We start from the raw sequence: 21,517 nt of genomic DNA, 5'->3' as shown, positions 1-21,517 counted from the left end.
CAACGTCTTTTTTGTATTGTGGCACCCAAAACTGCCTCCAGCACTTGAGGTGAGGCTGCCCCACTGCAGAGCAGAGCAGGACAATCCCCTCCCTTGTCTGGCTGTGATGCTGTGCCTGACGCCCCCTAGGACAGGGTTGGTCCTCCTGGCTGCCAGGGCACTGCAGGCTCATGTTCAACATGACATCTACCAGGGCCCCCATTTGTACCAGTATCTGTGCCATTGGCTTTAAGTGATGCCATATTATGCTACGGTAAAACTATTAACATGATTAAAGTTTCATCACCATAACCTGACAGTGTTTTTCTGAGTCTTTTTTTGGTTTGTTTCATATTTCTGTGTTTGGGGTGAGTTTTTTTTGGTTGCTGTTTTGTGGGAGGGAGGTTGTCTGGCTTTTTGTTGTTGTTTTTGGCTTGTTTTTGTTTGCTGCTGTGTTGTTTTTGGTGTTGGTTTTTTTGTGGTTTGGTTGGTTGGTTTTGTTTGTTTGTTGATTGATTGATCAACAGATTGAATTAATTACTGATAGCTTATTATGGATTTGGAATGAACAGTGAATCTATGCCAAAGCTAAAAGTAGGGATGCTTCTTAGAGATAATTATCCATGCTCAACTTCAGAGCTGAAGAGACAAACTGAATGGGTCAACAATATCACTAAATGGTCCTAGATTAGTCAAATTCATCACAGCAAAGATAAGACTGTTGAAAACTGTGAAAAAAATATGAAACTGTGGCTTCAAGTGTGTGCAGCTTCCCAGACTGATGCATTGAATGCCATGGGAGATCCCACACAAAATATTCCTCATGGGTAAGTCTGATTAACAGGTACATAGCCTGCCCAAATGACCTGTAAAAAGCCAGTAGGTATAACACAGCAAGAAATCAGGTCACTTGGCATTGAGCCTATGCATTTGAAAGAAGTCACACAATACTCACTTTGGATTTCTAAGATTTCTTACAAATTTGGAAGATTATTTTGTAGTCAATAACCTGAATATTCTTTCTGACTTTTCCAAATCACGTCATCCAAACCATTTACTGCCTTCAGCTCAGCTCATCATCTATTGCATACATTGGTCTCACAGACAAATCTCCTTAGTCTGCTATGAAAGGAGGTTTATTTCTTCCCTTCATTTGCTTAGGATTTCCCATGTGTCTCCTTGAGTTCCACCTTGATTTCTTTGATACATATTCTTTTCACAGAGAAAGTTACTGCAAAGTCTACTGTTGTGAATTTATAGCATAGTCATTCTTCTGTACTAAATTCTTCACAATGCTGATGTTCTAAAGACAGAGGAAGTTAATTTCTTTTTACTGCAGCTGTGCCAGAGGAAGGGATTTCTATCCCTAGGTACCAAAACTTCTTAGCTGTTCCTCTGAATGAGGTGCTTTCATGCGTATGTCTTAGTCTGCTCTTGGAAAAATGAAAGGGAGTGAGTTATGTCTAAAATGGGTTGTTTTGGAGCTTTTTTTTCGCAATTCAGTTCACAGATCTGGTGATGGTAGGTCTCTGAACTTTTTGTTGTACAGTTGTATTAAATGGCATAACCGGATTTCATGGTTTATTGCAATTAAAAGCGGTTGTCTTGCACTGTTCAGGCCTCAATTTCATCACCCTCCCTACCACCTAAAGTGTATACTACCACTGACTCCCTCAACAGATGACACATCTGGTTCCCTGACTGCAGAGTGCACTCATTCAGTACACTGAGCCAGCCGCAAACTAACCCCACAAAATAGTCAACGGTTTTTGTTGGCTTAACAAACTCCACCGACTCACTTAGGGGTCACATGACTTCCAGATCTGTGCAATGGCGAGGATGAGAGCACACAACTTGAAGGGCTGGAGAAAAAGTGGGAAAGCGGGGCCCTTAAAGAAAGGGACTTCCTCTTTTGGCAGCAGCAAGCTGTTAGAGCAGCTGAAGTGTCTGTCTGAACTGTACCCTCACCGTGCACAAAGGATGCCCATACCGGAAAGAGTGCAGTAGTGTGCTCTAAAGTCACACCCCTGCATACTTTGCAGTAACTTCACTTCAGCCATAACTTTTTTGTTCTGTGTTTGTTCTCCAAATTCCCTCCCTGCGGGCAGGTAAGTGAAGTAACTTCAGCTAATTCCCTTAGCACACCTGTTGTCTGTCTTAAGTACAGTCATTATGTTCAACAAGCCTCCATTGTAAGGAGTCTAGGCGAGAGAAGACACAATCCACGTGAGTTGGATACCCATCTGCCAGAACATTCAGAAATAGAGAAAACCTTCAAGCTCACCACACCAACCAGAAATCCTAAATCTTACCCGTTCCCCCCATTGCTGCATTATGTCAGAGTTCAAATTACTAGACACTGATTAGGTGGGAGAAAGGTGTGCCAGAAAACTCTTCTGGCTAAATGCACATACATTTTACAGCAGAACACGTCGGGCCCCTTATCTAATTAATTCTGTAATTAACAGACATTGCCCTGTTTTGGAGACATCAGCCTTTTTGCGAGCCCAAGTAATACCAGTGTCTGGGACAGAAAATGTGGGTTTGAAATAAATTTTCAGTGACCACTTTTGACCTATTTCCTTCAGTAATTAGCAAGAATATTCTACTAGAATCAATGGCTTTTCAAAAACAGAGGCAGCTCCAGGATATTACTATTGGGCTGTAAACAACCATTGCAGATGAAATAGCGTTGTTTTCTAAGTCTGTTGTGACTTGTTTATCACTGCACTCCCATGTCTCTTCCCAGAAGTACCTAAATGTCATCTCTTCCAGGAAGAGTCCCCTCTAAATCACTTCTGCCGAAACGGGTTCGACTACTTAAGCGGTGGGAAAAATAGTTTTGCTAATTTGCCTCATTTTGGTTGAAATGATCTAGAGAGTGCTTAGGTGGAGGGAATATGATGTGCTGTCCCCAGGCAGATGATGAGCTGTACCTCTTCACTGGCACAGCTATTTGCGGAGTACATTGTGTATCTCTACTGTTGCAGTCTCCCAGGGAGACAACCAGGGATATCTTCAGAGTAAGAAACTTTTAAGGTGCAATTAGATATATATAGGATAAGCCATTAAAACATTATTTCATTCTAATGATTTGTATCTGCAAGAGGACATAAATTGGTAATGGCTTATCAAACTTTACAGTTAAAGTTATTTAAAAAGACTTTGGAATAGTCAGTGTTAAAAACCCATGTATACATATATGTATGTATGTATATACATATAGTCTCACACTTACATAACCATAGAAAGAGCTAAAACCAACTATTTTTTTGTCTCCCACAAAAGAAATGGTTCACACATGTTGTCTGGCTTGAAAGTTTCCAAGAGAGCTGATTGCCAGCAATTATTTCATGTTTTATGATGCATTCTTTCACTCTGTATTTGGTTTTGTTCATATGGAGTGCTCAGTGCAATACAAAGGTTACTATAGGTTTGGAATTCCTAGATTTCTCCTCAAAGCCTGCCGCTATTAACAGAGATTGCTATAAGAGACCCAACTTTTCCATAGCTGCTGGCTGCTCCTTAAATGCATAACAAGATTTCAAGGAAAAAAAAACCCCAACCCATAAAGAGAAGAAAAAATGAGAGAACACTAATTTTCCTCATTCTGAGTAGGAGCTATAATGTCTTTATAAAGTAATAATTAAAAAAATACAAAACAATGACTGATGCCTTATCTGGACCTTCCAGCTGTACTTCCCCATTTTGCATTAGCAGTGTGTGTTCTAAGGTTACAAAAAACCATGAAAATTGCATCTTAAGAGGAGTTTTATTCTTTTTCCTAGGATTTGATTGAAACAGACAGCTACATTTTGTGTATATATAATTAGGCAGTAAAATAGGCTTTGAAGGCAGATTTCTGTTTAGTATGTGAGTCACACACACAACAGTCTTTCATTCAGAAATGAAGGACTGATCTTTTTAATGCCTCAACTCGCTCAACATGTTTCCTGAATGCTACATCTTGCAAGAAAGAAAAAAAAAGAAAAAAAAAAAGACAACCCAAGAGGCTTTAAAACCATATTTCTCACTTTCTTTCTGTGTTTTTTTTACTTGTTTCCCCAAATGAAAAACAATCTGAAAAGCCAATCTACCTAGTCTGTAGTGATTTAACCTTATGACAAACTGATTTTTATCATCTTTCTTTCCAGACTGTTGTCCAGGGCAGCACTGAATGCTGCACCAGCTCTAGGCGTATCTAATCCCTCTCATAAAAGGCCATTGTGGTAGTAAAACTGAGACCAATGGCTTTTTCATTCTCCACATCTCAGCCCTCCAAAGTAATGGCAATGGGGTCTCCTCTTCATGTTTTTCTTTTCAGATGCATAATTTCTCCTTTAAATAAGGCTAAAATGGAGAGAAATAAAAGGAACACAGAAACATTTTCCTCAAAGCTCGTTCTATAAATACCTTCTGGATAACTGAACTTAGGAACAATTATCTGTATTCTGAGTTGTTGTGACACTGTGTGAATACAGCAAACTATTCATGGAAGTTTCTGATCATTATGAAGTATGCGAGCATATTCAAATTTTGAACACTATGACTTAGGGCTTCATATTTTCTGCTTAAGATCACACTGGCATCCTTCTTCATCCTAAAGCCTAAGGATGCAATAAAAGTAGTGCTCAACACCAGGACAGTTCTCATACTTATTCCATGTAAAGTAATGATGTAAAAGCAATTAATTACCCACTTATTTTGTGCATTTCCAATGCATTCCTCTCAACAATATTTTCCCTAAATCATAATCCATATGTTTTTACAGAAAACAACTAAGAAGGCTAGACAGCAAATACTCTCTGGAAAAAACAAGTGTATTTTCCTCTTTTTTTTTCCCTCCCCCAAAAAGCCTTGACTTCAGTGTTAAATGTTTTCATTAACAATATGTTAATGGATTATATTTCAGAACTAGTTCACTATTTTGAACAGCAGTATGAGAGAGTTGGCATGCATTTGATTACAAATTTTTATTTTACCTCAGAGGAATGCTTTTAATCAGCAAAATACAAAGTTGTAGATAAAAAGATTTAGAGCCAGAAACAGTTCACATAAACTCATTTCTCCAAATAAAAAACCACTGCCTTTTAATACACCAAATTAATACTGATATATTTGCAGATACCTTTTTATATTACCATTAAAATTAAACCCCAACAAATCTGTTTAAATAACATAAAACTTTGATTCGGGCAAAGTATTAATACCTCTTTTAAAATTCTGAGACCATTACATTTGGGCCCTAAAAATTACAGAAGTGTAAAATGAAAATGCAAAATTTTATAATAAGAACTAATTTCTTCCTAAATTTCAAATCTGTAGACAATGGAAGGAGAGGTATTTAGTCTGCAAAATAATATTCCATGGGCCAGAGCATGAAACAATTCATAAGTATCTTCTGGGCATTCTTGATGAAAATTAGCTAGAATACATTCTGCAGAAGCAGTGATCCCCACAGGATTTCTTCCAGGTCCTTTTATAGTACATTTGGGGGAAGATGGTTGAAATAGCACTTCTGGTTCCATGACACCACAGACAGCCTTAGGGTCCAGAACAACTCCTAAACATCTCGTAAGGACTCCTAAGGATTCTTTCATGAGAATCACAAAAAATGCACCAGGTTTTTGGTTTTTTCCACATACCCAGGCAGTTCAGAGAACAGACAAAAAATATGCTTCCATTCCAGCTTAAAGGGTTTGAAAGCACAGAGCATCTTTACAAAAGGCAGATAAAACTGAAACCCCTGTGTGACTCTTGGGACTTGTCATTCTTTTCTCTGTTCCCAAAGAGCAGTTGCAGTCACTGAAAGGTCTGCTTTAATAACACCTACTCGCAATACAGGTCTAAATCTAATGCAGATGTTCTTAGTCACATTACACTTGATCTCAATATATTTAACAAACAGTCCTCAGGGCACCCTGTAAGGTAAGTAATCACTGTTACACAAAATTACAAGTGAGGAAGCAGAAGCTTTGTGATGAGAAGACCTGCAGGTTTCAAAGTCCAGACTTGTGCAGAGGCTCACCAGCTAAACAGACTACCTCTACCTTCTTGTTTGACACAGTCCTACATTTGAGCACACACCACTGCTTTTAAAACAGACAGATGTGAGATGTTCAATTTAGCTACAATCACAAAGTGCTTCCATTAATAAGAAGAATTATCAAGAAGCATGATTATGTTACCTTCTTGTACCACAGTTGTGGTGTGTAATACCAGCTATGTTTCATGACTCCTGCTGTGGTACAACTTATCGAAGTTGTACATAAAAGGTGCATAACAAGATTATTGGAGTGTTGTGCACACACCACATACCAACAGAGTAAGAGCCCACTGAAATAATTTTGCATGTTGTACAAATATATTTTAGATTCTCAGGTATTTTACTGCCTTTAGTGGGAAATACCCATTGCAAGTTTTGTTTTTTTGTTTTTTTTTCTTTACTTGATATTCCTTACTTCTATCTTGGTTCATTCCCTGGTGCTTCTTGGCTTTGGTTTGTTCTTTTGGGTCTTTTTCAGTTTTGGGGGTTTGTTTCTGGTTTTGTCTTTGTTTGTTTTGTGTTTTGTTGTTGCTGTTAGGTTTGGTATTTTTGTTGTTGTTTCTGTTTGTTTGTTTTTTCCTTTTATTCGCCAGGCTGCTTTTTAAATTAAACTTTTGCAATCAAACCTCTGCAGAAAATATCTAAAAGCTGGATGGCCTTCTCCTCAAATGTCAACAGTGCACTTCTGCAATGTTTCAGGTAGCTCCATGGAAAATGTAAACCTTGAAATGAGTAATGTCTCACCCAACAGTGTTTCATCATCCACTAGAAAACATAGCTGTGTTACTTTTGGCTAAAGGAATCACTGATGTTCTTACATTCACTTGTTGCTTTAGTTACTATTTCAAGGCAACATGGCCAAATCACAGAAGTTGTCCCATAAAGACTGTGAGACAGCTGAGCCCAAATTTCCCATCTTATGTACTAATCTTCCCTTTTGTATATACATTGTCGTCTTTACTGTCTCTCTCTCTTGGTCTCATCACCCCCTCTCCTTCTTTCCTACTGTCTTGCTCCCCGTTTCCTCATGCTGCTTTTAGAGTAGGTCCCTTCTTGTGTAGTTGAGTGTACAAAGCTTTCTTTGTGTTTCTCCCCTGCCCCAATACAGCAAAGGAAATAACAAAAGAGCAGCAAGGACAGTCAGGAAAGCAAAAGGGCACAGTTGCCTGTTCTGATACCCATAGAGAAGGTCTTAGGGTTATTCTCTTCACCTGCAGCTCCAGTAGCTAATATATTTAGTTTGTTTAAATGCTTCTCATCCTGATTATCAAAATCTTTGGTATTCGTCTTGTCCCAGAGCATAGGTTTTCTCATTCCACACCTCTGCAGTTTTTAAACCTACTGGCTTTAAACCCAAACCCAAACAGACTCTGATTCTACCCTGATGGATTTTCAAGGGTCATTCGTCTTTGAGCTCCTTTCTGTCAAAAATGTAGCAGCATGTTTTCCTCACTCTTCCCCTGAGGATGATATACCTAACCTTGTCTCTGAAAACCTTCAGAGTAATTTCTCACTTTACCAGACAGTACGCATTCTGACTGTTAGTCATCTTTATCTTATTCCTGGTATATGCTATCTGATCTATATCTAGCCTATTCCTTCTCCATATTCAACATCACGCTTCTTGCTCTCCTTTCACACTGGGAAAGTCCCTCTCAAACCTGCTTCTGCTGCAGACTCCTTACACCTGCCTAACTAGCTACTCCTCTGCAAATTCCATTTCAAGACTCATCTTACCTCTCCCTAGCCTATGGCTCCTAGCCTTTCCTCTAATAAAGCAATCCAATCCGATTCACAAAGCCTCAGTTTCATTTCCCCATGATCATTTGTTCTCTCTGAAAATGTGAAGCATGGTACCCAGCCATTGGCCTTTTGTACATTTTTCAGCAAGACTACAACATGGACACGCTGACCTACTAAAATACTGAAACTGCATCTATCATTTCTGTTACAAATTATAATTGACTCTTAAACATTAAGCTCATGCTATGACAAGACTGTAACAGATTTCAACATGTATTGCTTGTTTCCCAGAACATACTCTCTATTATGAAAGAAATAAATGTTTTTAATATTATTGGAATGTTTACACAAAGAACTACATAAATAAATATGTGTTTAAATTACTTGAAAATTGACTATCTATACAATGAACTGAAGGCTATACTCATGTCAAGGTAAAAGGTTTGTAGTTCAAATTCTACAGCAGAACTTCAGAGAGATGTTAATTTGCAAAATAGAAGAGAGTTACTGGGTCATTCAGTCCACTCAAATGCCAAGATGGAGGAATTACCCATATTATTTGTTTTTAATGCTTTTTCCAGCCTAATTTTCAAGTCCTATGCTACGGGACTTAGGAACTTCTCATTTATTCCTTCCATATTTATTTCACTGATTAGCATATTTCACTCTTAGGATTTTTATTTACTCATTTTCAACTGTTGTTTTTCTCTTATCCTCTTTTCTTTTCCTTTCATCTTGGTTTTTTTTTTTTCCTTATTTTCTCCATTTTTTTTTCCACTTTTTTTGGTTTTTTTGGTTCCTTTTCTTTTCTTTTTTCTTTTCTTTTCTTTTCTTTTCTTTTCTTTTCTTTTCTTTTCTTTTCTTTTCTTTTCTTTTCTTTTCTTTTCTTTTCTTTTCTTTTCTTTTCTTTTCTTTTCTTTCTCTGCACTCTCAGGATAGTTTTTATCCTGTTTACCTTTTACACTCTCTCTGTACCCTCAAATAAATAACATACACAGAGGCTCTTTCATAAATCATTCCATCTAGTTGTCAGGTCCTCTTTGTTGCTCTTCAATAAACAACACAACAGCCTTTTTTTTTTTTTTTTTCCATATAGAACCTATATTTGTATGCTAAACATCAGAGACACTGACCTCTAGATTACGTATCAAACTGGGACTCCTTGTGAATATGTAGATAAATGTAAAAGTCTATGGACTAGAGAAGAAGGAAATTGTCAGCAGTGCATTCTGGAAAAAAAAAAAAAAAAAGGTGTTATCTAACAGAAGTATCTGCCAAGTGTATAATGACTCCTCTGTACTTTGTATCATCAGTTCCCACACTCTGATCTATGGATCACTGGCAGTCAGCAATGCTGTAATAAATTACCCACAACTAATCTGCAGAGCTAGTAGTTAGTGCACATCAAGTGAAAGTTTGTCCATAGTACTGTGAGATATTCTCAGGGTTCTAAGGATGCGCTAACCCAAAATTTTCGTATCAATACAATTTCCAGTGAACTGCTTTCAAATCTTGTTATGAAAAAACCTTGATGTGCATAAAAGTTGTATAGGAGAGAAACGCGACTAATTGCTTACATAATTAGTCTGAGAAATAAGCCCTGATGAGAAATGGATTTTGCCCTCTCTTTGGTGCAAAGTTGACGAGAAAGAGAACGATGGGTTAATCTTCCCAGACGTGCTGTCTATAATGCGGAGACTGGAGGCACGGCGCACCCGCTCCTGCAACATGGAACGCGGGAACAAAGGGAGAAGTGGAGTGAAGCTGAATGAGGGGAGGCAATTAACGCTTTGCTGCAAATGACGGTAGGACTAGGAGGCATTACTGCACTTTAGCCCGGCAAGTTTAACCCGAGTGATACCAGCAGTTGTGGGGCAGGCGCGGAGCCCGCACCGCTCCACTCAGGCGCGGCGCTGCCACTCCCCCGGTAGCTCCCCCGGGCCCCGCGAGCGGGGGCACGGCGGGCGCGCGGCCTCCGCCCCGCCCCCCCTTGCGCGGAGCCGGCCAATGGCGGGCCGCGGAAGCGATTTCTGGCGCGCTGATTGGGCGCCGCCCGCTCAGGGGCCGGGGGAGCGGGCAGCGCGCGGGGCCGGCGGCAGCGGGAGGGGCGGGATGGAGGCTCTCCTTACGGCGCACACGGACTGCAGGCGGCCCGGAGGTAGGGACACCGGCCTCGCAGGCCCTCCGCTAAACAAAGAGCCCTTCGACGGTGATTTTTTGTAAAGTGTGCGATGCATATGTCTGGCAAGATTGAAAAGAAAAAAACCAAACAAACCAAAACAACCAAAAACCAAACGACAAAAACTAAACAACCGTCCCAACAAAACAACAGCGACGACAAAAAAACCGGACAGGGACCAGGGCGGGTGAATGGTTATCATCTCCTTTGTATTATTAGTGGTCTGCAGCTGCATCAATTAAACGCGGATTTCCTATTTTAGACAAACCACTAATTTATTGGCCTTTTGTCTGTCTTGTATAATGCACAGAAATACAAAGCTGAAATTTAATTTGGCGAACAAGTAGAAATTAAGACGGAAAACCACTAAATCACAGAGCGGGCCTTGGCCGCTTTTTGAAATACTGACGTTCTCAACCTGACAAGACAATGTGAGTTAAGTGGTCCTTTTGCAGCCACTCATGGGAATCTGCTGCTGCAGATGCACCCACGGGCCGGCGAGCGGTCTTGCTGTAATTTCTGCCACATAAATGGATAAATAAAACTCTGTTTCGGTAACCATGCGGTACGCTGGACAGGCTGCTTCCCTGTAGACAAAAGCCAGGACGGAACGGGCTAGAGGGGAGGCTCCCCTCCGAAATTTGTGATCTAAGGAGGTTTTTAAGGATACTTTACCCATCAGTTGGCCTTTGTGGTTGGAGAAATGGCTCTTCTACTGACCGCTGCTTTCAAAAATTAAAATGATGGTGTAAGGCAGATAAAGCAGAGGCATTTTTGAAATTGCTCCCAGTGACTGTTCCTTGGCTAGTTAACAGACCATCTATTCAGAAGCAATTTTCTTTGGGCTGAAATTATGTGCTGACCGTAGCAGATCACTTCCCATAATTCCCCTTCCCCCACCCAATGCTAAATACAAACCGTCTCCTACTCACTGTATAATAATGTGAAAATGACTGTAATTTTTGCAGACGAGAAGCAGCCCAAAGTGAAACGTGTCTAAACAGAGTTCGATACTGAAAAAATCAGGGCCATTACCTAAATCTGAAAAATACATACTGTAAGGAAACAGGAAAGGTGATCCACGACTAAGTAGACCAAAAGATTGGTGTTGCTGATCTTAAAATTTTGCTTACCAGAGAGTGACATCACCCAATAACTACCCCGGGGAAACTGTGATTTTCGATACCTTGTAACATTATGCACGCCCACTCCTCCACAAATTGCAAATGCTGGGCACAAGTGTCCCCTCCCTGGGGGGAGGGTGTCAGTGTCTCCCGCCGTCTCCTCTGCCTCACTGGCTGGGAAGTGGCCGTTTGCAGGCCCTCCTTGCGATTGTCCCAACGCCTGGGGGGGAAGGTAGAGATGTGATCACTGTTCACACCTCAGCATTTCTTGTTTGTGCTACACACATGCCATGACTTTTTTTTTTTTTTTTAACTCCCTTCCCTCCCCCTGCCGACCCTTTGTAATGGCTTGAACATTTAATGTGATCAAGGGCCTCCTTGACAATGAACATATCCCTGCTAATAAACCCTTCATTATCAGCCCCTGAAGGGGAAGTATTTTTACACAGGAGAAGCGGAGCAGTCTCAGACCGGACAGCCTCAAGGCCTCCCAAGGTAGCGTAGCTTGGTGACCCTAATGCCCGCGGCGTCAGGGGCTCACAGGACCTGGAGAGCAGCCTTTTTCTCCCGGGGCCCCTGGTCACGGTGACCTAGTGGCCATACCGCGGTCGCGTGCCACACCATGGTCGGTTTTTACCCCCACTAGCCTTGTTTCGCCTTCCGCAACGCCCTCACAGCAAAGCCGGGTCGGGGGGGGGGGGGGGGGTTGCCCCTCTGGTACTTCTCCACTAATCGTCCCTTTGATGGGAAGCCTGCAACGCGGGGACGCTGACGCGCGTGATTTGCTCAGCTGGACGAAATCCAAAGAGGTATTTTGTCACCCTGTCATGGCTGTGCAGGGCATCGTAAAAGCCACACTTTGACTTCTTGCCGGAAATTTTGACTTGGGCGATGCGTACGTTTGGCAAGAAAAAACATCCCGTATCGATTTTCACTGGGAGATCAGTCCCAGAGAGATCAAGGGGAAAAGGAAGGGGAGAAAAAAGTCAAAGAAAGGAAAAAGGCGCGGGGGGGGGGGGGGGGGGGGGGGAGCAAAAGAAGAGTAGATCGTGCTTAAGGACATTAAAAGGAACAGGGTGTCTGCGGGCCCAGAGGCAGTGCCCCCCACCTCCCGACCCCCTCGTGTCCGCGGGCGGCCGCCGCCCCCCTCCCACCCCCGCCGTCCGCGAAGGGTTAAACGCAATTTAACGCAGTGGTGTAGCATAATGGCTCCCAACGTAAACAAAAGCAATGATTAAGGGGGATATTTTCGAGCTACACAAAGCCCGATAGGGAAGATTTGTGTTACTAATTCCTGTGAAAGGATGTTCACGTGGTAGTTATAGGGTCGCTGGCATTCACACTTCAGTGCGTGCGGCAGTAAATCAGCAGTCTGGAAACAAAAGGGTTATTTTCTGCTCCCCTTCCTTCCGAAAAAGAGGAAGAAAAAAAAAAAAAAAAAGAAAAAAAGAAAGAAAGAATAAAACCCAATCTGTCTAACTTAAGCCATATTGTAAAAATGAACATGTAATAAAATACATGAAGAGCTGAAAAAAGTGAATGCAAGAAAGAGGGCTATCCGAGAGCTCAGCAGCTCCTCGGTGACCCCCAAGCAGAGGTAGGGGTGCTGCCCTGCCCTGAACCTCCCCTCAGCCCCTTCCTCCAGACACTGTTTGCTTTTCTCCTCCACTAAGCACGAAAATAATGGCACATGTGTATTAGCAACTCTCTCTCGCTGGCTTCAAGCTGTTATAATTTTGAATGAGGGGGCATTTAAAAATTATGACTGAGATTCTAAATTGCCTCTTTGAAATCGGCACAGAAAAATCATTCATCATGGCTTCGAAAACTGCCCTGAAATTAAATTAAAACGAAATGAGGGAGTCTTCCAACGTGTGAGTCTTGGCAGAGCTACTCCACCTTGGTTTTCTATTTTTTCCCCTCCTCCCTCTCTTTTTTTTTTTCCCCCTCATTTCTTTTCCTCTCCCTAACCCTTAAACGTTATGTAGGATAATTGAAATGGGAAATACGATTTGTATCTGGCTGCAGCAAGGAGGCTCAGCGTCGGCTGTGGGCTGCAGAGAGAAGGGCTGCGTGCGTGTGCGTAGTGTGCGTCTGAGTGCAGACCGTGTGAGTGTACAATGTGTATTGCGGGGGTACCGGGCGTACGTGCAGGAGTACAGTGTGTGCGGAGTACAGCGTGTGCGGGTGTGAGGGTACCGGGCGTGTGTGCGGAATACAAGGCGCGAGTACGAGCGGGTGCCGGGGGTGCGAGCGGGTGCGTGTTTGTGTCTCTCGCCCTCGCCGGCAGGCAGGAGGAGCGGCGGGCCAATCGCAGAGCTCGGTTTCATAAAAGCTGGGTGCTGATTGGCCGGCAGGGAAAGGGCATCGCGAACAAAGAAAAGTCCCTCTCAGGTACCGCGCGGAGCGAGGCTCCCACTCCCCCGCCTCGGCCGCTGCCGTGGGGGCAGCGCCCCTGTCCCCTGTGCCTGTGTGTCAGCCTGTGAGGGGACAGACACACATGCCGCGTTTGCCTTCTCTGCCCAGTTTTTATTTTTATTTTTTCTTTTTTTTTTTTGTCGTTTTGTTTTAATTTGGTTTCTAGAAAGGAAGGTTCATGATATATGGTGCTCTCTTCTTCCAAACACAATAAATCTGTTGAAGACATTAGAATTTTTTTTTTCCTAAAATAAAAAGCGGCTGCAACAAAAACACACTCAATGCAGTTAGAAGGAAAAGGTCAACTCGATCCAATACAGACCGTAAGTACGGTTGCGTGGTGTGTCTGTAGCACTTAGAGGGGATTTTCTTTTTCTCTGCAAACGGGAGTGTTGAAGAGTTTGGGGAGCTGAGATAACTAGGGTTCTTGGGGATTTCTAAAGGAGGAAAAAAAAATCCCACAAACAGGGTGAGATATTTGAGGGAAGTAAGAGGGTGAAAGCACTGTAGCCACACAAATCATACTTGACGGTGCACTTGGGGGGCGTTAAAGCATAGTGCCTTTTTTGGGTTTTAACTAACCCAGGGCGGGGGGAGGAGGGGAAATAAAAGTGACACCATTACAGCCAAGTCTGCATTGCTTCCCCGGCCCCGAGAGCACTGCGCTCGTTAGCAGGAGCGATGGGGGACTGGCAGACCGGGAGGCACCTCGCATGTGTCACACCGAGACACCAGAAACGCGAGGCTGGAGCTGGGGGGTGGGGGTGGGATCGTCCGTCGGCGGCTGATGCCTTGGCCGCTTCCACCGCCGTCTCGTTCTGCCGGCCCGGAGGCGCAGGGAAGGTAAAGCCCTGAGGTAAATGCGCCCCCCGGGGAGGCGGCGGGGGGCTAGGCGAGGTCGTCGTGAGGGGCACTCCGGGGCTCCAGCAGAGGCGGCGGGGCCGCGGCGCGGGGCCGGGGCAGGGCGCGGCCCGCCCCGCCGGGTGTGTTAGGGGCGGCCCCGGCCGCGCTCGGCGGCGGCCAATGAAGCCCGGCGGCGTCACGTGACGCGGGCGGCAGGAGCCGCCGCGCCTTCCCTTTCCCCCGCCCTCCCGCCACCGGCAATTCATTACGGCTTTTAGCTTCCCATCGCCGGCTAATTAAAAATACTAAGCTAAAGCTCCGAGACCGTCTGACTTGGGGAGGAGGAGGGAGACATAGGGAAGGGGGAGGGGGTGATAACGGTAGACTGCGAGGTTTGCTGAAACAATAAGGTGGGAGCGATCTGTCCTGACAAAAAGGTCGTCCGCTTTATCTCCTCGGATTCTAATTACTGAATTACTTACCGCATGACTGACTAGCCCAAGCTCACGGGTTTTTCGTTGTTTGTTTTTTTTTTTTTTTTTTTCCCCGAGACAGCAATTCGAAACTGATAATGTGCCTATGCTGATTTTTTTTTTTTTAAATTCCTATTTTTATAAAGCGCTGATCTAAGGCTGGGAGGGGAGGGACGGACGGACGGACGGGGACAGGCACCTTCCTCCCCGAAATCTTTACCCCTGGGAAAATTTTACCCCTGGGAAAATTTACATCGTTGGAGAGCACGCAGTCCTTCCTCCACTCCCACAAAATGTTTTGATAACCAGTTTATCAGATCAGTGATTCCCCCCTCCCGCTCCTCCTCCTCTTCCTCGCCCCCCCTCTTTCACCTCCCCCGCCCGTTTCCCCCTCAAGTTACTTCAAGAAATCAGATCTGTCAGGACGGGCGAAAAAAATGCCACTTCCCAACTAACAGGCGGAATCCAGCCCAGATTTTCAGTCCTTTCTTCTTTTTTTTCCTTCCTCCCTTTCACTAATTTATCCCGATGTTAGCACATTCTGTCTTGTAACACCCGGGCGCCTGTAGGTTTGTTTCGTGGGATCATTACTTACTGATCGGGATGGCTCCCAGGTCCGAGGCTGAAGACGGAGTGTGAAGTTGGGGAAACATTTTTTTTTCTTTCTTTCCTTTTTTTTTTTTTTCCTTGTTTATTTTTTTTTTTTTTTAATATTGCTGTGATGATTATTACCTCTCGGTGCTTATTCAGGAAAACCAAACAAACAAAAATCTGGTCCTTGATGCTTCACTTCTGAATGTGAAATATTACCTCCCAACTTGTAAAGTTGTGAGGCACAGCATTTTTTTCCTTTTTTCTTTTATTCTTTTCTTTAAGCAAGGACGAAAAAAACCTAAACAAACATAAAAAAGGACTTCTGATCCGTGTGCCAAAGTAGGGGGAGATTTGTTATTGACCGATTTATACTGGCTGAGATGATACTTGCTTTCTACTTCTTGATCACTTGCTCTTTAAGTAAAATGAGGCACAGAGTTGTTGCTGAGACGAGTGGGAACAGCATTTTGATTTGCTGGTTTAATTAAAAATGATAAAGGATTAAAGGTAAGCATTATGCTATCTATGTATAAATATTTCGGCAGTCGGCTGTAAAAGGGAGAGATCCCTTTAAAATTGTTTTAACTAAGCTTTGTCAAACACACACTCATTTGCGGTCACTGAGGCCACCTTGGTGCAGATCACTTAAAGTGTATGTCTTAATCAGTTTCCTGTACAGTCAGTAATACTATATTTAACAGACCTACCAATTGTGTGACCTAGGAATACACTAGAGCTGCTTTTAGTACTGTTATCTTAAGGATATCTTTTTAAAGAAAAGAGAATTTTTATTTCTTCTCACTTTTTTTTTTTTTTTAATTTTAACCTATGGAGTTTAATATTTTCCAGTAAACATTTGAGTTTGTACATTGTTTTTTTAACAGAAGGTGTATTGTGGCAGGGAAAATGAGGTTTCCCACTTCCCTTAGCATTCTCCTTCCCCACCCCCCCAAGAGATTAAGTGGAAAGGGGGTAAAAGATTATACAGGAGAGTCACAAAACTTCAAGGGTCTGGTTTAAAGCCACAAAATCCATGGAATGCAGTCAAGAGTGAATCCGTGTTCTTCCTTTTCCCCTTTTCATGCCTAGGTGGTGGTCCAAGGGGTTCGATTACAACATGTGCTCCAAGAGCTAGGCACCACTTCTATGACTGTATTTCCTGAACTTTGTGGATTTAAATAATGTAAATAATTTTTTTTGTTCCCGTTTTTTTTCTTCTTTTTTTCCTCTTCTTTTTATGGATATGGCTTTTTAAGAGAGGTTGTGGATGTTGGTATACAACTAGATTAAAAGTGCTTGTTATAGAAACACCACTGCCTCTGGCTTAACAAACTTAAGAACGTGGCAATGGTGAATGTTTTTGCTCCCCCCTACCTTGCCCCCTCTTTATTGAGTGACGTTATGTTGTGGTAACACCCAGACAAGAAATACTTGACTTTTTCCCTCCTCACAGGACAACGTGGATGTGGACTGCAGGTTGTGAGCTTAGACACACCTAGGGGAGGAAGACAAGAAGAGTTGAACTTAAGAGAGAGCCCAACGGAGATAAACGAATGTCCCCACATCTCCAAAGGAAAGTTCATCGGATTTTTACTCTAGAGATCTCATCTTCAGGATGTCATTGAACACTTCCACTGCAGGAAAAGGTGTGGATCCAAACGCAGTTGACACTTATGACAGTGGCGATGATTGGGAAATCGGTGTTGGGAATTTAATAATCGATTTGGACGCTGACTTAGAGAAGGACAGACAGAAATTTGAGATGAATAATTCTAATACCACCAGCAGCAGCAACACCAGCTCCAAGGATTGTGGGGGTCTGGCTTCCAGTGGGGCTAATGCTACCTCAGCCTTAGCTGATGGCCTAAAATTCACTTCTGTTCAGCCCTCTGCTCCCCAGGGGAATTCCTCTCACAAAGAGACTAGCAAATCAAAAGTGAAAAGGAGTAAAACTTCTAAGGATGCTAATAAATCTCTGCCTTCTGCTGCCTTGTATGGGATTCCTGAAATCAGTGCTGGCAAAAGGCAGGAAGTCCAAGGGCGCCCTGGGGAGGCAACTGGCATGAATTCAGCACTGGGTCAAAGTGTGAGCAGTAACCCAAACGGCAATAATAACACCAGCAACACCACCACTGTGTCCTCTTGTGGGAAAAACAAAGAGGAGAAACCAGGTAAAGCCCCAGGCAGCAGAGGCTCCAAGCGGGATAAGGATGCAGGAAAATCCAGGAAGGACAAGCAGCATGACTTGCAGCAGGGCCACCTCAATGGCAGTGGGGGTGGCAATAGCCAAATTCCCTCTGGGCACCTCTATGGCTTTGGGGCCAAGGGAGGCAGTGGTGGAAGCAGCAGCCCCTTCCACTGCACCTCCTCTGCTGTGGGGGAGGTGAACAAAAGTACCCCAGATTCAGGGTTAATGGGGAACTCTGTTTTGATAAAGAAGGAAGAGGAGGAGGAGGAGAGCCACAGGCGAATCAAGAAATTGAAAACAGAAAAGGTAGGACAAAGCTCCTCTCCACCTCTTCTGTGTTTACCCATGTCTATAATAAGTGTCCCATGAGTGTCCCATGACGTATGTCTGGCTCCTCTGTCCTCTCAGTGTATTTGTGACATGCGTATGTCCTTCCTCCTTCCCTTACAAAAAAAGCCCAAACAAACCCACAAAAAACAAACCCAACCAAAAAACCCCCCACCCAACCCAGAGACCTCTTCCCTACGTGGAAAATACCATGTTTCCAGTGTGCTGCTCTTCCTTGTGATTTCCTCTCCCTGTCTTCAGACCTGGAGAACATTTCTGTTCTGTCTTGTTCATTTTATTTGCACTTGCCCAGAGGGAGAAACACAGAGATGACCCTGACTGAGCTGTCCCCAGTTTTAGCAGAGAGCAGCAGTACTGGTGGGATGGTATGTGTTCACAGGCTGGGGGTGCACAGCTCAGGCTCCAGGCACAGCAGGTCTAGTATGTGCTGACTCTTCCACAACATCAGCAGGCGTTCATGGCCATTTCTCTCCCAAAGTCCAAAGGAACCCCTTTCCCTTCTCTGTCCTACTGCCTAGAGCTGAGATTGTGCTTGGGGGAGGAAACGGGAGCCGTCGGCAGAGTACCCGGGCTCCGCCGTTGTACTTGGTGAAGATGAAGGATGCATTTTGTGCTGGGGGCTTCTGTGGCACTGTAGCCCAGAGGCCCCAGAAGCTGGTGTAGCAGCTAGGAGGAAGGAGCCGGCAGACAGGCAGTGCCTCTTGTCTTCCTGGAAGGAGTATGCTGGGAGGAGGGAAGTGCACCTTGTGCTGAGAATCGTGTATGCAAAACAGCTTTTAGAACAGAGTGGAGCACTTTGTCTCCTGTCTGGGGGATTTTTCCTCTCCGAGCCATGCTGGCTCTTGGATTTGAACTGCTTGTTCGTTGAGCGGTTGAAATGTGTGAAAGAAATCAGATGGGAGAGTGTGGTTTTATGGCTTCCTATTTACAAGGATGCTTTCTGTATGAATAGATGTTAGATGCTAGTGCTCTTCGGGAAAGGTGGAGGGAGACCTTATCGTCTTTTGTCAACTGCTGGCTCAAGGATATTCTGGTGTTGGTGGGAGTTCTGTCCCTAGGGCAGAAGTCATCTTCTGAGGGTCCAGAGGGCCAATATTGGCCCAGGATTACAAGTATGTTAAATTCTACAGGTTGTTAAACAAAGGGAACCTGCTCTGCCTGAAAAAATAAAGCAAACCAACATCCTCCAAATGAACAATCTCACGGTGTTAGATTGTGACTGTGTTATCAGCTGTTGGTCCTAAATTACCTGCTTTTACAACTTCCCCAAGTGAACGTTCAGCAGTGGGGAAACTTTGGGGTCGGTGTTGACTATATGATCTTCAAGTGTCTGGGAGGGCTGAAGGTCTCAGGGAGCGGGGAGTTATGTCTTCTTATGACTGGCTACCAGCTTTTTGTATTTCAGTCATGAAGTTTTTGTAATACTAAATCGACTGGAGGATTAGATTTGGGTCTTTCTGATATCAGATATTTGTTAGTACTGGAGGATAATTCCAAGGTATTCTGTTCAAGGCAAGGAACAAATTAAATTTCATATTGTATGCATATTATTGCTTTTAAGATAGCATATCTGTGGATGAATTTGAATGAACCTTATGACCTTGTCTAAATGTAGATGGGAAAACCAGATTGCTATGTAATTCACATGTATATGTTCACATTTTGATTTATGAAAAGTGCTCTTCACGGCAGAAAGGTGTCCAAAAATCTCATGGTCTCTTTATTAACTTAGTACAGTAGGCATTTACTTCTGTTGCCAATAGTCTTCAAATTGCAGTTTTCTAATCTGTTTTAACTATCTAGATAAATTGCCCTAATCCGGTCTTCACAATGACTGTGGTTAAAGAGTCAGAGCCATTTGATTGGATTCAGTGGCTGCCTGGAATGTGGGAGGTACTGCCCTTTTGCAACCCCCTTAGCCTTTTAATCTCTCAGCCAAATGTTCACATTCAACAATTTTGTTTAGCTGGCAATCTGAACATTTCAGTATCTCAAAGGCTGCTCCCATGGCAACAGAGATTAGAGGGTGGTGTGGTTTCTCCCGTTTTTGTGTTCTTTCAACTCCCCAGTCACACAGGAAATTGTATGAAGAATCTATATACGTACAAGTAATCTTATGTGCAATGTAAATGGGATGGCATGCAAATTCAGAGCAAACACGAATGGAGGAGTTCAGCGTCAGTGGCACACTCTGTGTGTTGTAGATGTCGCTCCAGGAAGAGGTCTGGAGCTTGCATTTCGAGCAACAGCCGCTGCTGTTGGCACACACCGACTTTAATACAGGCTTTGCACATCGGAGTCGTGCAGCCTTGGCCATTGTCTGGCACAATGGTGTGCTTGTTTGCTGTCTTAAGCAACGTCCTTTAGCGTTTTTCTTAGCCAAGAATGTTATATTTAATAACAACTATAATAGTAATAGTAATAGTAATAGTAATAGTAATAATAATAATAATAATAATAATAATAATAATAATAATAATAATAATAATAATAATTTAGCTTGTTGCTGATAATGGTTGATACTTTAAGTCCAGACTGTGGCAATATTAATAACATTCGAGTGTTTCATGCTTGCTGTTCTGCTTTTTTTTTCCCCAAATAATTAATTGTCATTGGAAAGAATTCTTAAAAGGTTTTATATTGTTGAAGTGTTGTTGCTTTGACTGTTTGTATGCTAGAACATACATGCCATACTTGCACAAAGCAACTTATATGTGTTGATAAAAACATAATTTTCAGCCTGCATGTTCAAATCAATGTTCAGTAATCTTACTGTTGTGCAAGACATGCCTCATGAATTTGGAAGTTTTCTTTTAGAATCAAATATGTTCATGACTGCTGATTCAAAATCTACATGTTTTTATATGTGGTGTGGAATATAATACTGCATTTGTTTACTGTTGGTGAAAACCTTGGAGCAGATTCCCAAGAGTTTTAGTCACTGTTTAGCTTTCACAGCATGCTTCAATTATATTTTTAGTCTATTTATTATGCTTTCTTGCTGCAGAAAGTCATGTAAAACATGATAAATTGGATCTTATGAAGCCTAATTAAATCAATGACTGTGTTCTGCCGGCTCTTTTATGCAGAAACCGCAAGTATGTTGTAAAAGTCGCCACTCCCCTAATATGTGGATAAAGTCAAAGTGTGCTGTAATTCTAAGATGTTTGAGCTATATTTGTGCAGTCCATTTTGTGGCTAAGCCACCAGTGACATGTCTGAATAAGTAGCTTTGACAGGTAGGCTAACCACTCCTAAGGTTTTTGGTGTTAAAACCTGTCTCCATTTTCCATTTCTCATCCATACTGTTTTTAGCACAGTTACTGACTGTTTGTCAGCATGAACTCTTCATCTTAGTTCCAACTAAGTTTTTTGTATTTTTAACAGCTATTACATTGAAAAGTGTTCAGAATAGCTATAAAATATGCTTTGTGTCCATTGTGAGGAGATTTTGGAATTCATTGAGTCATAATTTACTCTGAGATATGGGAAAACTTTACCTGGTATGTGAAAATCAGTACGTTTACATTAAATTAATGTAGAAGATAGAAAGCTATAATCGGAAGGGTTTAGTTACAGTTC

General features: G+C 42.8%; 1 protein-coding gene across 1 annotated transcript in view; it reads left to right on the top strand.

Moving 5' to 3' along the window:
- Positions 1-15,533: 15,533 nt before the first annotated feature.
- The window catches only part of ZNF608 (zinc finger protein 608), an 80,949-nt gene continuing 74,965 nt past the window's right edge, over positions 15,534-21,517 (top strand). Inside the window, exons 1-2 of the mRNA XM_066181396.1 lie at positions 15,534-15,906; positions 16,853-17,893. Coding sequence (XP_066037493.1) covers positions 17,015-17,893 — 879 coding nt within the window. The 5' untranslated portion in view covers positions 15,534-15,906; positions 16,853-17,014. The remainder of the gene's footprint in view (positions 15,907-16,852; positions 17,894-21,517) is intronic.

The sequence above is a fragment of the Chamaea fasciata genome, unplaced genomic scaffold (assembly GCF_029207755.1).
Source record: "Chamaea fasciata isolate MVZ Bird 193981 ecotype frontalis unplaced genomic scaffold, bChaFas1.0.hap1 SCAF_4, whole genome shotgun sequence".
Lineage (NCBI taxonomy): Eukaryota > Metazoa > Chordata > Aves > Passeriformes > Sylviidae > Chamaea > Chamaea fasciata.
The sequence above is the reverse complement of the archived record's forward strand: the minus strand, read 5'-3'. Positions and strand labels throughout refer to the sequence as shown.